We start from the raw sequence: 15,577 nt of genomic DNA on the forward strand, positions 1-15,577 counted from the left end.
GTATATATAAAAATATATATATATATATATATATATATATATATATATATATGCATATGGAAATGAACACACAAATACAGAGACATTATATTCTCTCTCTCTCTCTCCTGTATATTAAATATCATTCGGTAAGGCCTAGCATGCCGAAGGCCCTCTCCTCCCTCGCCCCTTAACTCCCTTACCTCAGTCCCCAGCGCCTGTGGAGGGAGGTAGAGAATGAGGGAGGGAGGGAGGGAGGAAAGAGAAGAGGTAGGAGAGGGCGCTTGCTGCATCGTGTGGGCGTCCGGGGACGGTGACGTCACAGGAGCCAGAAACGGTCAAAACAAATCCCAAAGGCAAAGGAAGATTTTCCTCTTCTTCTTCCTCCTCCTCCTCCTCCTCCTCCTCCTCCTCCTGTCTTCCCAGAGGACTCTTCCCGGGTCCCGGGTCGGTGAGGTGCTACTCTCTCTCTCTCTCTCTCTCTCTCTCTCTCTCTCTCTCTCTCTCTCTCTCTCTCTCTCTCTCTCTCTCTCTTTTACAAGCATTCATATTGTCCAGGTCGTCTTTCTGGTGGCAAAAAATTTTAATTGTGCATAAAATGCAAATAAAGTATATTATCATAATAATGTCATGTATATTATATATATATATATATATATATATATATATATATATATATATATATATATATATATATATTATATAATATAATGTCATGTATATATATATATATATATATATATATATATATATATATATATATATATATATATATATATTACATAAATATTACATATGTATTATATATTATATATAGTATATACATGTATATATGCAGTATACACATTGTCTATTATATATACATATATATGTGTGTACGTACGTGTGTATGCATACACATGTATCAACAGAAAGCTAAAAAAACTGATAACCCAAGACTGCTAAAATGAAGACTAGTTAATACCTTCATGCAAATTATGACAACAGATTGGAAGAGTAAAACATAACATAGTGCAGCACGAAAAAGACTCGAGAGAAGTGAAAACAAAAACTAGAAAGGTATGAAAAATTACTGAATGGAAAAATTCAATCGAAAAGGGAAAAAAAACAACAGAGGAGTTTAGACATTACAACAGTGAAAAGTATTTATATATCTAAAAGGCATTTCAATGAAACTGACAGAAAGTCTACACAATTTTTTATATTACTGTAGAGAATTTTGAGAAATGTAAACGACACGGTAAAGAAGTGTAAAGAATAATAGTGAGACAGAGAAAGAATGGAAGAGAAAAGAGAGAGAGAGAGAGAATCAAAATCTGAGGCTACAGAATGCAGATATAATAAATTTCAAATGAGCTTAGACTAAAGCAATTATACGATTCAAAGAAACGGCCAGACTAAATATCTGAAGGAGGAAGAGAAGGAAAGGGAGGAGGAGGAGGTAAGGCAGGAAGAGGAGAAAAACAGACAGACAGAGAGAGAAAACGTCTCTAGAGAAATGCAAAAAAAAAATAAATAAATATAAATAAACAATCAGGTCAAAAACGCGTAAACAAAACCCGGAAAGTGCAAAGAACACTCTACAAAATTCTAGTAAACATAAACAAATCAATAAAATAAAAACTAATAAACATATTTTCAAACAAAACTTAAGAATAAAATACATTGGAAACGAGTGCACAGATTAATTATTAATATCAGACAGAGAGACAGACTGAGAGTGAAAAGTCGCTTTGCACAGGGGCAGACAGACATGCAGACAGGGAATTGGAGTAAAATTGTAAAAAATATCATATTAAGTCAAGAATCACTTGATTCCCGTGAAAATGCAAAAGATGGGGGCAGATAAAAAAAAAAAAATAAACAGACGAAAAACCAAAGGGAATGATCGACTGAGGAGGAAGAATGGAAGAAAATGGAATCTCAAAATTACGTTTAGAAATTTCACCTCCATTTCTTTTGTCTCTATGCTGGCCCCTCCCGTTCTCTCTCTCTCTCTCTCTCTCTCTCTCTCTCTCTCTCTCTCTCTCTCTCTCTCTCTGTTACCCAAGAGTTGGACCTTTTTAGCGACGGAAATAGAAAACGTCAAAGGAAGTATCTTTGTAAAAGCAGGTTCCAAAACTGACCACCTTCCTCCCTTACCCACCTCCCTTCATTTCAAGCTCTCTCTCTCTCTCTCTCTCTCTCTCTCTCTCTCTCTCTCTCTCTCTCTCTCTATATATATATATATATATATATATATATATATATATATATATATATATATATATATATATATATATATATATATATATACATATACATACATGTATATATTCCTAGTGTATTGTGGGTGGCACCAGGAATGCTGAGGCTTCCGGTTCTCAATGAATCTTGAAGAGATGAGGTTGCTAGCCCCATACACTTTTGCTGACTCTCAGCTGCTTTTAGTACCCATTCACAAATGGTCCGACTGGTGACGGCAGACCAGGAGCAGCCCACTGACCTTACAACTGAGAGCATCTTCAGAAAGTGCAACTGGGAGTCAGTGAACCACACAGTAATCTTCCCCCTTCCCCCACCCCGCCTTCCAATCCCCCTCCTAACCCCCAACCCCAGCGCGTGGTTGGGCACTCCCAATCTCTGTTAACCAACTTCCCTACTTACTGCCTAATCGCCCTATTAATATGGATTCCTTAGTAAGGCCTATGTTGACCTACACCGGTCAGCGAGAGAGCTGCCTTCGAAACAACGTGGCCTCATTATTATTATTATTATTATTATTATTATTATTATTATTATTATTATTATTATTATTATTATTATTATTATTATTGAGAAACAAATCCACAGTTATGTATGGGTACATACACTTAAAATTAAATCTCTACAGAGAGCTTTCAGGAATCCGTTCGATTCCCCTTTTCATTAAAAAGACTGAAAATGGGAATCGAACAGATTCCCGAAAGCTCTGCAGAGAGTTCTCTTTAAATACATGCACCCATACATAACTGTGGATTTGTTTCTCTTTCAAATATATGCACTCATGCTACTATTATTACTTATTATTATTATTATTATTATTATTATTATTATTATTATTATTATTATTATTATTATTATTATTGGAGAAGCAAATCCACAGTTATGTATATGTACATATATTTAAAGATAAAACAGTATAGATAGCTTTCGGGAACTTGTTCGGTTCCCCTTTTCAATCTCCCGAAAGCTATCTGTACTGATTTATCTTTAAATATGTGTACATATACATAACTGTGGATTTGCTTCTCCATTTTAAGCTTCATGCTACTGTGAGTATTTTTTTTATTATTATTATTATTATCATTACTGTTGTTTTGTTGTTTTGCTGAAAGATGTTCTTTTCCTCTCCTCCTGAGCTCTGGAATTTTTTCCCTGCTTCTGCTTCCTTTGGCTTAAGAATGCCCCTCTTTCAGGGGTAGGACCAACACCTCCTTCGCATTTGACGTCAGTAACCCTAACAGCTGTGACTCCATTAACGATGACTCAATCACTCGCTTCCTTCGTGGTTAATCTCCTTGACCCTCCTTCCAACCTATTGCTTTTCTTTGTTTTCTTCCGTTCTGGGCTAGAATAGTGCACTAGACTGCCTCTCCCGTTGGTCTTCATCCCCCCAAAAATGATGCAAAATAAATTCCAAGATGGATGATTGCATTACGTTAACCTAGGTTCGCTATAAATGAGTCTTAGGTCCACGTGAACAGTCTTGATTTATTACCAGTGTCCCATCATCCCTGCAGTGTTCCTGCCGTCTCTTTCTCTGTAGACCTGTTTGCAGAATCATCCCTAGCCTATCATTTGCGATTTCTAGTCCGTAGACTCTTGCTTTGCAAGTTACTGACATTTTAAGCTTTATTCCTTTGAATATTTATACTAGTGATAATAAGGTCACCAATAAATGTTAAAAAATCCAGGGATGGATCAGAAAGTTGAGCAATTACTAATGATATAAGGTGACATTTTCACAATAAATAAACTGAGAAATTCTCAAGAAGGACCATTGCACTAAGTTCTTATCATCGAACCTTGTTGACCTACTTCTCTGTGATTGACGTCTTTCTCGTCATCTACATCACCCATCCACATATCTTCAGAATTCATTCATAATACATACACACACAAACACACACACACACACACACACACACACACACACATATATATATATATATATATATATATATATATATATATATATATATATATATATATATATATATATATATATATATATATATATATATATATATACACACACGAGTTTTTGGCTCCTGACCAATGGTGACCTCAGATACACTGCAACCTAAATTTCCTCTCGTTGATGACCCTTTGGTCTGAATGACGCCTTGCCATCACATCAAACGCATCACTAAACATTCCATTAGCTTTGTCCTGACCTATGTTGAACTCAGATACTCTGTAATCTACGCTTTGCTCTTTGCACTCCACGTATATGACCTGATTGAGACCTATCACTCCATCAGGCACAACACCAAACGCTGCAATAGTTTTCCCTCTGACCTATCCTCCTCAGAACACTGCAACCTCAGATAAACTGCCATCTAAGCTTTACTCCTTATACTAACCTTTTGACCTGAATGAAACCTTATCAAAATATTAAATGACCTTCCAAACATTCCATTAGATTTCCCTGACCTCTGCTGGCCTCAGTTCAATACTCTGTGATCTACGCTTTGCTCTTTGCAAACCTCACCTGACCCAAGCGAGACCATGCTAATACAAGGACTGCAATAAAAGTAAGGATAGCTTAGTTTAACCAGACCACTGAGCTGATTAACAGCTCTCCTAGGACTGGCCCGAAGGATTAGACTTATTTTACGTGGCTAAGAACGAATTGGTTACCTAGCAGCGGGACCTACAACTTATTGTGGAATCCGAACCACATTATACCGAGAAATGAATTTCTATCACCAGTGAATTTCTATCACCAGAAATAAATTCCTCTAATTCTTCATTGGCCGGTCGGAGACTCGAATTCGGGCCTAGCAGAGTACTAGCCGAGAACTCTACCGACTCGTCCAACGAGGAACTGACTGCAATAAAAAAAACATTGCATAATTTCTCCCTGACCTATTTTCTTCCACCTTACATTGACTTCAGATACACCGAAAATACATATTTAGGGTTTCCCTTTCGTTACTGACCTTATTTGACCTGAGCGAGACCTTGCCACCACATCGGGCGCAACAGCGGATGTTGCAGTAGTTGCACAGGTGGCCCACTCCGTCGGCGAACTTGGTCTTGAGACAGATCTGGCAGGTAGCGTCCATGTCCATGCCCTTCTTCCTCTGGACGTCAGACCGTATCCGGATGGTCTCTTCCAGGTCCCGGACCTCGTCTTTCGTTCGCCTGAGGAGGTGGACAGCAAAGAGAAAAAAAGCCGTGGTTAGTCAAACAACCTCCTTTCTGGTAGGGAGGAAAATGTTTATGATAGTGCCATACAGAACTCTAAAACTAAGAAGGTAATTATCATTATTGGAATATAGATGGAATATAAAATTTTGGCCCAGGGCCAAGCGCTGGGACCGGTGAGGTCATTCAGCGCTGAAAGGGAAACTGATAGTCGAAAGATTTTAAAAGTGTAACCGAAGAAAACCTCGCAGTTGCACTAGGAAACAATTGTTAGGAGAGGGTGGAGAGTAAGATGGAAGAAAGAGAATATGAACAGAGGTACAGTAAAAGGAATGAAAGGGGTTACAGCTAGGGACGAAAGGCGCTGCAAAGAACCTTCAGTAATGCCCAAAGTGCACCACATGAGGTGCACTGACGGCACTACCCACCTACGGATTATTATTATTAAAATAGTTGAACCAAACCACTGAGCTGATTAACGGCTCTCATAGGGCTGGCCCAAAGGATTAAAAGGAAATGGTGTACCAGGTCTAGGCCGCTAGCCAAGCACTGGGACTAAATGAAAAATGACAATGAAATTTTTAAAATGAATATGCAAAAAAGCATATGCTTCCACACTCAACACACGCACACATTAAATACATTTGCTCACGTTTCCATCTGCACAATAAAAAAATAAAACTAATGATAAAATTCAGAATAAGTTAAGATTTTTAAAACTCGTATTTTTTTATTTATTAAATGCCCCATGACCTTTTGAAAGAAGAAAGGCAAATTCGGGTCACCCGTGAAAAGAACCACCATGACGCCCATTTCTGATGAGGGAAGGGAACGTTAACGCATCAATTTCACAAAAATTTCCAAGAAGAAGAACAAATTTCGTCAGTGGTGGAGGGAATGGTATGGTGTGCATTTGTTTTGAGGGAGAGATGTTCAAATTTCATAAAAACTCTTAAAAGCAGCTGAAAAGGAATATTTCTCTGACCTTCGTGGAATAACAGAAAAGGTTTTCTTTAGTCGTGTTCTGGCTAAGAAGGTTTACGATAGATCCTTCAAAAAAGCAGTAAGTAACTATTTAAATAAATAAATAAGTAAACAGATAAATAAATAAAAACAAATATAGATAAATAAATAGAACAATAAATAAATAAGCTTAAAAACACGAAGTGTATTTGGGTTTTTTCTTAAGCAAACATAAATAACAACCACATATTTTTAACTAAATATCTCTGTAGGTTACTAATAATAATATGAGAAAGGCGGTGAAGAAGAAGAAGAAGAAGAAGAAGAAGAAGAAGAAGAAGAAGAAGAAAAGAAGAAGAAGAAGAAGAAGAAGAAGAAGAAGAAGAAGAAAAACATTAGATGTGCAGCGGATGACGTACTGGAAACAAGGCACGATGTACGACGAAATAAATATGACGTATGGCTTGCGGACATAACAATGAACTTCTAATTCCCCTAATAAAACTTTATTTTATTTATTTGTTTGCTTCAAGATAATACCCTGCTCTGTCTATCCGCACTTTCCACATGGTACCTACAAGTTTTATATATACATACACACTAATATATATATATATATATATATATATATATATATATATATATATATATATATATATATATATATATATATATATATAAATATACATACATATATATATTATATGTATATAGTCATAAATATACATACAGATAGATAGATAGATAGATAGATAGATAGATAGATAGATAGATACAAGTACAAGGTCTTTCTATATTGCAATGGGAAATCAATTGCAATAATGCAGGAGAAGCTTAATTAAAATTAAAGTCTGTCTTAGCAGAAGAAACTAATATTCCAGAATTCATCACTGATATATTTGAATGCAAACAACACTATCATTAAATACATTAAATAATCACATCACAATCAGATGAACATAATCTAGAAACCTAAGTGACGCAGACCTTATCAAAACAGCCTCGAGGATGTAAACATATACGAATTTGAAATTATAATGCATTAAAGAGAGAATCCTCTGGTCGAAAAAATCCATTAGGGTTACTTTAGTCATGGTTAAAACTAGCCTAATAATCAGTCCCACGTGATACGCTTCCGTAGCTAATAGGCTAACAGTATGAATGAAAGTCGAGACCAGTCCCAGGTGATACGCTTCAGGTAGCTAATAGTATGAATGAAAGTAGAGATTTAGAACTGACAGATATCTGATGGCAAAGAAAAGGTTGGCAATAAAAACTGTCTGACAGTAGATTAAGACTGGTTTGGGAATAGAGTCAAAATCATCACTAAACTACAGAAACGAACAGAATTGAGAAAATGAGACCTAACCATAGAATACCGAATGTCAGCTGAATAGGAAGTAGCAGATGAATATGAAACAACGTCAGGCTTACGTTTCCTTAACAAGAACTTTCGTGAGTAAGGACTGACTACAAAATAAGAGTACCTGATAATTAATGTCAGCATGTACGATAAGGAATGAATGCAAATAATGACAGTGAATGAGGAATGAGCACTTGATAAATAAATACAAAAAATAACGCTGACAGTATGTCAGGGTACGGTGGAAATATGCATTAACAGTAAATAACGATAAATACGTTATCTAAGCAAATATTGCCAGAAGAAAAGACAAAAACCCGTCAACAAATGGTATTAGAAAGATATGACATTGGGGGTAAATGAAGGTTAAAGAAAAAATAAGATATAAAAGTGAATAAATACGAAAATAAATTTAAGGTATCACAGTGAATAAACAGCAAAAAAAAGGAAACCATCACAATAAATAAGGAGTCAAAAATAAGATAACATAAAACTAATGAGAGGAGGAAACATTTATCACAATAATTAAGGAGAATAAGATACCAGAATAATAAGGAGCAGACAAAAATAAGATATCGCAGCATATAAGGATTACGGCAAAATATAGATCAAAGTAATTAGTAGGAAAGAGATATAAAACACTAGAGTAAATAAGGGAGAGTAAAAATAGGATGTCACAGTAAATAGAAAGTACAGGAAATAAGCTGGCAATATATAAATACCAAAAAACATAAATACAAAGAATAAGGATAGACGAAAAGATATAGAAGTGTATAGGTGATCCCGTGTATCTATCTGACATATACTTGTCTATCAATCTGCCTATTTATACATAAAATATATATGCATATATGTATATATATTATATATATATAATTAAATATATATATAATTTATATAAGAATTCTATTATAATTTCAAGTACTGGAAGGATAACACGTTTAATAATACAGAAATTTACATATATAAGCATTAACTTCTTCACACACAAGCATATATACTTAAACTTATACTCATTATAATTTATGCATTGATAGTGATTTCCTATAATTATACTAAAAGGATGTCGATGAAGTACTATAAGTAGGACACTTCTGGAATTAGTTCAACACTGAGTGAATCAATGAAATATATATTTAGAGAGAGAGAGAGAGAGAGAGAGAGAGAGAGAGAGAGAGAGAGAGAGAGAGAGAGAGAGAGATTCGTAGTGTCTTTGATAAACTCTACGGTATACGCTCGCATATTTCATTACTCATTCGATTCGCAGTGTTCTTTTTTTTTATTATTATTATTATTATTATTATTATTATTATTATTATTATTATTATTATTATTATTATTATTATCACGAGCTTGATGGCGCGCTACGCTGCGCTGGAACCCGGCGCTTCCCGTCATGTCTCCCCTACCCTCTCGATGCCCTACCTACCCCGGGTGGGGTGGATGAGTCATGAATCTCATACCCTCCCGATCCCCTACCTACTTCGCCCCCACCAGGGACGGACAAACAAGAAAAATCCACTCGGATTTTATTATTATTATTATTATTATTATTATTATTATTATTATTATTATTATTTATAAATTCTTTCTGAGCCAACCCAACCCGAAATAAAAACTACTCAGAGGAAAATTTACGAATAAATCACCCAACTGACAGACTCCATTATTAATTAACCAACTTAATGAAAGAGCGCTTCTGTGTTGCACAAAGCGAGGTAACTCGAACGACACAGAGAACATGGCACTGCCCAAAGACTCCCAAACACAGATTCTGAAAAGGAAGAATACGTTTGGGTACTCGGCATTTGGTGCTAAACGAACGCAGAGTGGAAAAAAGGCAGTTCAGTGGAATGGTGGTTCATGGCAACCTTTACTTTAAGTGGAGAATGCAATCACTGAGCCCTGTGTCTCACGACCAACTTTGCTGGCAACTTTTAGCATTAAGTAGCCATTTTTTTCTATATTGTGCGAAATTGCAGCCACGCATGGTCCTCGTGGAAGATGACATCACCTTCGGGAACATGAGCGGGACTAGATTTTGGCAATCATATGAAAATAATGTTGGCAACCTGATGCTGGAAGTGGCTAGCAGGTTTGAAGAAAAAGGATGCTAATTCAACAGAAAGTTATACAAAAATGTTAAAACCTACGAATAAATTTAGAAGTAGCTAGAAGGAATTTCAACATACAAAACTATGTTAATTCTACGGAGAGTTAGAAACGAAATTTCAAATTAACGGTAAATTAAACCACCAAAGAGACGATGATTCAGTAGGAACTATAAAAGCGAAAAATGTCTGACAGAAAGTCACGAACAACTAATGGAAATCTAAACTACCATGATACCTTAAAATGCAAAATATTTCCCATCACTTCCAGTGGGACAATCTTTGCTGTAATCACAACGACTTGTTCTTCAAACAACGACTGACCAATAAGAGAGAGAGAGAGAGAGAGAGAGAGAGAGAGAGAGAGAGAGAGAGAGAGAGAGAGAGAGAGAGAAAGGCGACAAGAAAAGACAACAACTTCCCAAGGTCGACAGGTAGCCTTTTCAGCCAAACAACAGAAAAGACATTCAGATCGAGGCAGAGATACAGAACACCTGAATCAGTTGCATGAATTTTTCGTAGCAAGAAGAGCGAGACATTCAAAATTTTTCTTCTTTCAACGTCACAATTTACTGGGCATTTTTCACTTGTGTAGTTTTTCTATTTCTATTTACTTTAGCTCTGAACCGCTATAAAGTATGTATTTGTGTGTGTATGATGTATATGTATATATATATACATTTATATATATAATATATATATACAGGTATATATATATATATATATATATAAATATACTATATATATAACATACATACATATATAGGTACATACATACATGCACACAAAATATAAATATATATATATATATATATATATATATATATATATATATATATATATATACATATACATATACATCTATATATATATCAAAATCATCTATATACATATCAAAATCTCGATTTGTGTATATTTATGACAAATTTTTGATATTTTACAATGCGATTGTAATCGCAGCTCTGTTTATTTATCTATTTATTCATCTATTTATTTATATGCTCAATCGCAGTCCATTCTAAAGCGTCTTGAATCAGCTTAATGCCATTCTGTCGTCATTCCGAGAGTATGGGAGCTCAATTATAATAGTTGCAATTCAGTATCATACACGCCTGAATGCCAGTGCGTGTGTATGTATGTATGTATGTATGTATGCAAATAGTCATACATGCACACGTGAATAAACAACTAAGAATTAAGACACGGGACTGAGACAAAAATGCAATCCACAAACACTCAATTAATGAGTCTTTTCCTTTCATCAAATTAAACGAGTCAACGACGTAATATTAAGCATATGTTGAACCATTTTCGAAATACGCCAGAGAGAGAGAGAGAGAGAGAGAGAGAGAGAGAGAGAGAGAGAGAGAGAGAGAGAGTTTCTTATCGATCGGTTGGTCTTTGAGAGTAAGCGACTGACCTCACCACCGCCCCCGACGACCAATGAGAACCCTCCGGGATAATGCAACTCGAATTCTGATTGGCTGATAAACGACGATCCGGCCCCTGTGGCTCGCCTAGGCTGTTTCCAAGGAAACGCGAGTTCTCTTAAGATTGAAATATATAGAAAATGATAAGAAGTGTCGGGATCCTAAATTAGAACGAGAACTCCTTTTAAATTCTCTCTCTCTCTCTCTCTCTCTCTCTCTCTCTCTCTCTCTCCCCACGAGCAAAACGACACCCATGTCCTATTTCCACATTTTATGCCTAAAGACCATCTTTGTTATTGTTGTTCTTCTCAGTTTCACCGTTGTTTCGCCCAACACTAGGTCAGTGGCGCATTGGTGAGAGAGAGAGAGAGAGAGAGAGAGAGAGAGAGAGAGAGAGAGAGAGATGGGTGAAGTGGGTCTGTCTGTCTCTTTCTCTCACCACTCTCCCCCCCCTCTCTCTCTCTCTCTCTCTCTCCTCTCACTCTCTCCTCCCCTGTTGGATAGTGGGCCTCTGCGGCCCAGCTAATGATGTCTAAATATAGATCTTGAGAGAGAGAGAGAGAGAGAGAGAGAGAGAGAGAGAGAGAGAGATAAACCTCTCTAGCAAAAGAACCAAGTGTTGAAATCACATTTTCGAATCTCGCGACACTATGCTTGTATTCTTTTCCTTGCTTTTCAACTTGGGATCAGTCTTTCCTTCGAAAAAGAAATTATATATATGTATATAAATGTACAAACACAAGCTTCGTTGTCATTCTAAGATGATTCACGACGTCGCATTTTCACGACGATGAGCAATCGTCGCGATTCGTCGCGATTACGCCGCGACAGAACGCCAGAATCGTCGCTGGCAAGCAACCGAAGCCGTCGCCACCTTGCGAAACGAACACCGTCGCCGGAGGGTCTTGACGTCCCGAACACCCGCAACAATGTCGACGGAGTTGCCACTTAGTGCAATATTAAAAAAATAAACGTGTCATTTAAGATCCTTTTTTTTTACTTTTCTCTTAATTCGAATCTTCTACAATGTTTGCATGGAACTGCTAAACCACAGTGATTAGTTTTTCCGCGTTTTCTTCAAATTCCCTTGAGGAATTCTGGCTTGATGTGACGAAGATACGGATAACGTGGAATGGCCTTTTGGGTAGATATAGAACAGATGACGGACGCTTAGTGAAAACAGAAGCCTTACGTGTTGGAGAGAGAGAGAGAGAGAGAGAGAGAGAGAGAGAGAGAGAGAGAGAGAGAGAGAGAGAGAGAGCTTATCTTACTTTCTAAGTGATTTACAGCTATCCTGATAATGCTGATTACTGTCTAGTTTTTGAAATATATATATATATATATATATATATATATATATATATATATATATATATATATATATATATATATGTGTGTGTGTGTGTGTGTGTGTGTGTGTGTGTGTTAATGTTCTGGTATTAGCATATGCAAAAATTAGGTTACTTTTTGCTGCAGGAGCACACACACACACACATATATAAAATAATAACTAATTTTTGGTATATGCTTAATAACCAGAACATTAGCATTTCTTTCCTTAATGATTCGTATTTTGCATTTAATTACTCTGTTTAATATATATTTCAGCATAACTTAATGCTTCAAGATAAATTAGAAATGAAAAAAAAGACCGTATGTTGACCCCATACGGTTGCGACCCAGTTTTAATAACTCCCACATTTCTTATTCCTTACACAAGTCGAAACTGCCATTTTGGGTTATAAGGGCTACGAGACATTAGCCCGAGAGTAATCTCGCCACCACTGCTTTTCACACGTTCATGCTTCTTTAAGGTTAAGCCCTAGACCCAGACAGGAGTTTCTCCCCCACAGGGATGCCACCCGTGCGCAAATTCCAGAGATGTATGCCAGTATTGCACCTGCCCCGGTTTTTTTTTTTTTTTTTTTTTTGCCATGCCCCTAGGTTAGGTTAGATTAGTACCTGTAGTGTAATTTGGGTATAGGAAACATAATGAGATTATTTTCAAGAAAATTCTATGGTTTGTCTTTAAGATACGGCATCCCGCTTTTCTTCAGGGAAAGGTCCCGGTACTCCCTTACATCTCGGGAAAATGCCACCCGTGCAAGTAAGCTCAACAGAACGGAAGAGTGGGCACCATACCCAATCGCCTTTAACCCAAGTATGGTCAAACTTGCCCCAAATTGACAAAAGGGTATCCTCAGGCGAGGAGACTGCCATGGAATCACTTTCAACAAACAAGGTCACTTCTGAGAATAGATAAGAATTTGCAATTTAGGCCAAAGGCCAAGCCCTGTGACCTATGAGGTCATTCAGGGCTAAAAAGAATATTGAGAATAAAAGGTCTGACAGGTGTAACAGGAGGAAAACCTCGTAGTTGCACTATGAAACAGTTGTTAGAAGAGGCTGGAAAGTAAAATGTAGGAAAGATATTGTATGGATATAGCATGCATGTATGCAATAGTGAATTATTAACCAGAGTAAATGGCGTGAAATAATATGTCAGATGATCGAAACCAGGGGAAATTTTCAGTGAACTAAAAATAATCACAGACTTGAGAATTAAGAATTGTACATAAAACGGCGTTACACCAAAAAAAAAAAAATCATAGATGGCTCAGAAAAACAACGTAAAAATAAGTGAATATGTTTCATTGAAAGTGAATCCTTAACTGATTCAAAATCATGATATTTCAAGTGACATTAGGTCACTCAAAAGACCTTACACTCCTTGAGAGATGTTATATGTTACTATCTGCACTACATTAATTGTTTATACATTAATTTACTCTGGTTTTCACTAACTGAACACTTGGTAAAGAGGGTAATGTGACTTTTTCTTTTTTTATGAAATTTTCCTTTGGTAGTTTGATGATAGAATTTATTCTGTTCTCTTTTTTTGATTTCCCTGTCGCATTTCTTGAAATCGTTCCCATGAGTTTCATCTTTGCCTTTTTTGTATCGTTTTATTTTTGCAAGTCATTTTTTTTTTTTTTTGCTATTATACTGAATGCTCTATTGATTTTGCAGGTAAATATACATTTTACTTGTTACTCCTGACAATTTTGACCTCGAAATGGTTATATTCGTACTCCTTGACTTACGTGAAACCAAAAAATAATAGTAAAAAGAACAGGAAACATATGATAGCAATATCTTTCGTCTTTACTTCAACAAAGGATTCTAAAGATGGCTACATACAACTATTAAAGAAAATCGCCAAAACCTGTTTTATCAGTACCAGCTAAGAGCACAGGTATATAAAGATACAAGAGCTATTACTTTTATGAAGGTCTTCAAATGAGGAACAATTGTCCTGGATTAACTCAGGTACTGCCTTATCAAGGAAGGACCAAATTAGTAAATAAAATTACTAATAACCGTTAGTTTCTCTTTTAAATCTCCTACGAAGATCTTGTACAAAATGAGGTCAAGAGCAAACAGGCATAGTCTTTAATTAATATAATTTTCATTTCTTAATTGAAATAAGGTAGATTCAAAGAGTTTTTTGCAGACAATATTATTAGGTCTTATTATTAAAGTATTAAGAGACCAATTATTTTCATTTAATTTTTCACTAAGAAATGCAAAATCCTCATTACTCTTTTGGCCAGCTGTGAAAGAACTTACCAGTATGTTAATTTGGTCTGACATTTAATTGCTCACTCGTTTGGCTCAAATAAAATGATTCACATTCTGTGCTTGGGATTTTAAGAATTATGTTGCTTTCCTCTCCAGGACAGCTTCTTCCGAGCATGTTTTTAGTTTTCTGTACAAGAAAATCATTGAGATGGCTTTTTCCTGTCTGTCCGCACTTTCTCTGTCCGCCCTCATATCTTAAAAACTACTGAGGCTAAGGGCTGCAAATTGATGTTGATCATCCACCCTCCAATCATCAAACATCCCAAACTGCAACCCTCTACCCTCAGTAGTTTTTACTTTATTTAGGTTAAAGTTAGCCATGATCGTGTTTGGCACCGCTATAGGTGCCAACAACAGAGGCCACCACCGGGGAACGGCTGAAAGTTTCATGGCATGCGACAGAGTTTTCATACAGCATTATACGCTGTACAGAAAACTCGATTGCGCCGAAGAAACTCCGGCTCATTTTCTAATTGCTTTTTATTGTTTTTGCAAGGCAGGATTACGTCATTTTACACTGGATATTTTCAACGCTCAAAGCAACCGTTGGTCTTGTTTAGTTCTTTTATCACTTTCATTACATAATGTCCTCATAGTTTTATTGTTCCAGGTATCTGATACAATAAAATATGAGCTGGATAACACAATTCCCTACCTATTTTTCTAATGCTTGTAATTCGTTATCCATGAATTCA

The 15,577-nt window shown here is 36.1% G+C and overlaps 1 protein-coding gene across 1 annotated transcript in view; it reads right to left on the bottom strand.

Moving 5' to 3' along the window:
• The window catches only part of LOC136828003 (uncharacterized), a 244,466-nt gene that overhangs the window by 174,422 nt on the left and 54,467 nt on the right, over positions 1 to 15,577 (bottom strand). The window contains 1 exon segment of the mRNA XM_067085615.1: positions 5,166 to 5,370. Within this exon segment, the coding sequence (XP_066941716.1) occupies positions 5,166 to 5,370 (205 nt within the window).

The sequence above is a fragment of the Macrobrachium rosenbergii genome, chromosome 42, assembly GCF_040412425.1.
Source record: "Macrobrachium rosenbergii isolate ZJJX-2024 chromosome 42, ASM4041242v1, whole genome shotgun sequence".
NCBI lineage: Eukaryota > Metazoa > Arthropoda > Malacostraca > Decapoda > Palaemonidae > Macrobrachium > Macrobrachium rosenbergii.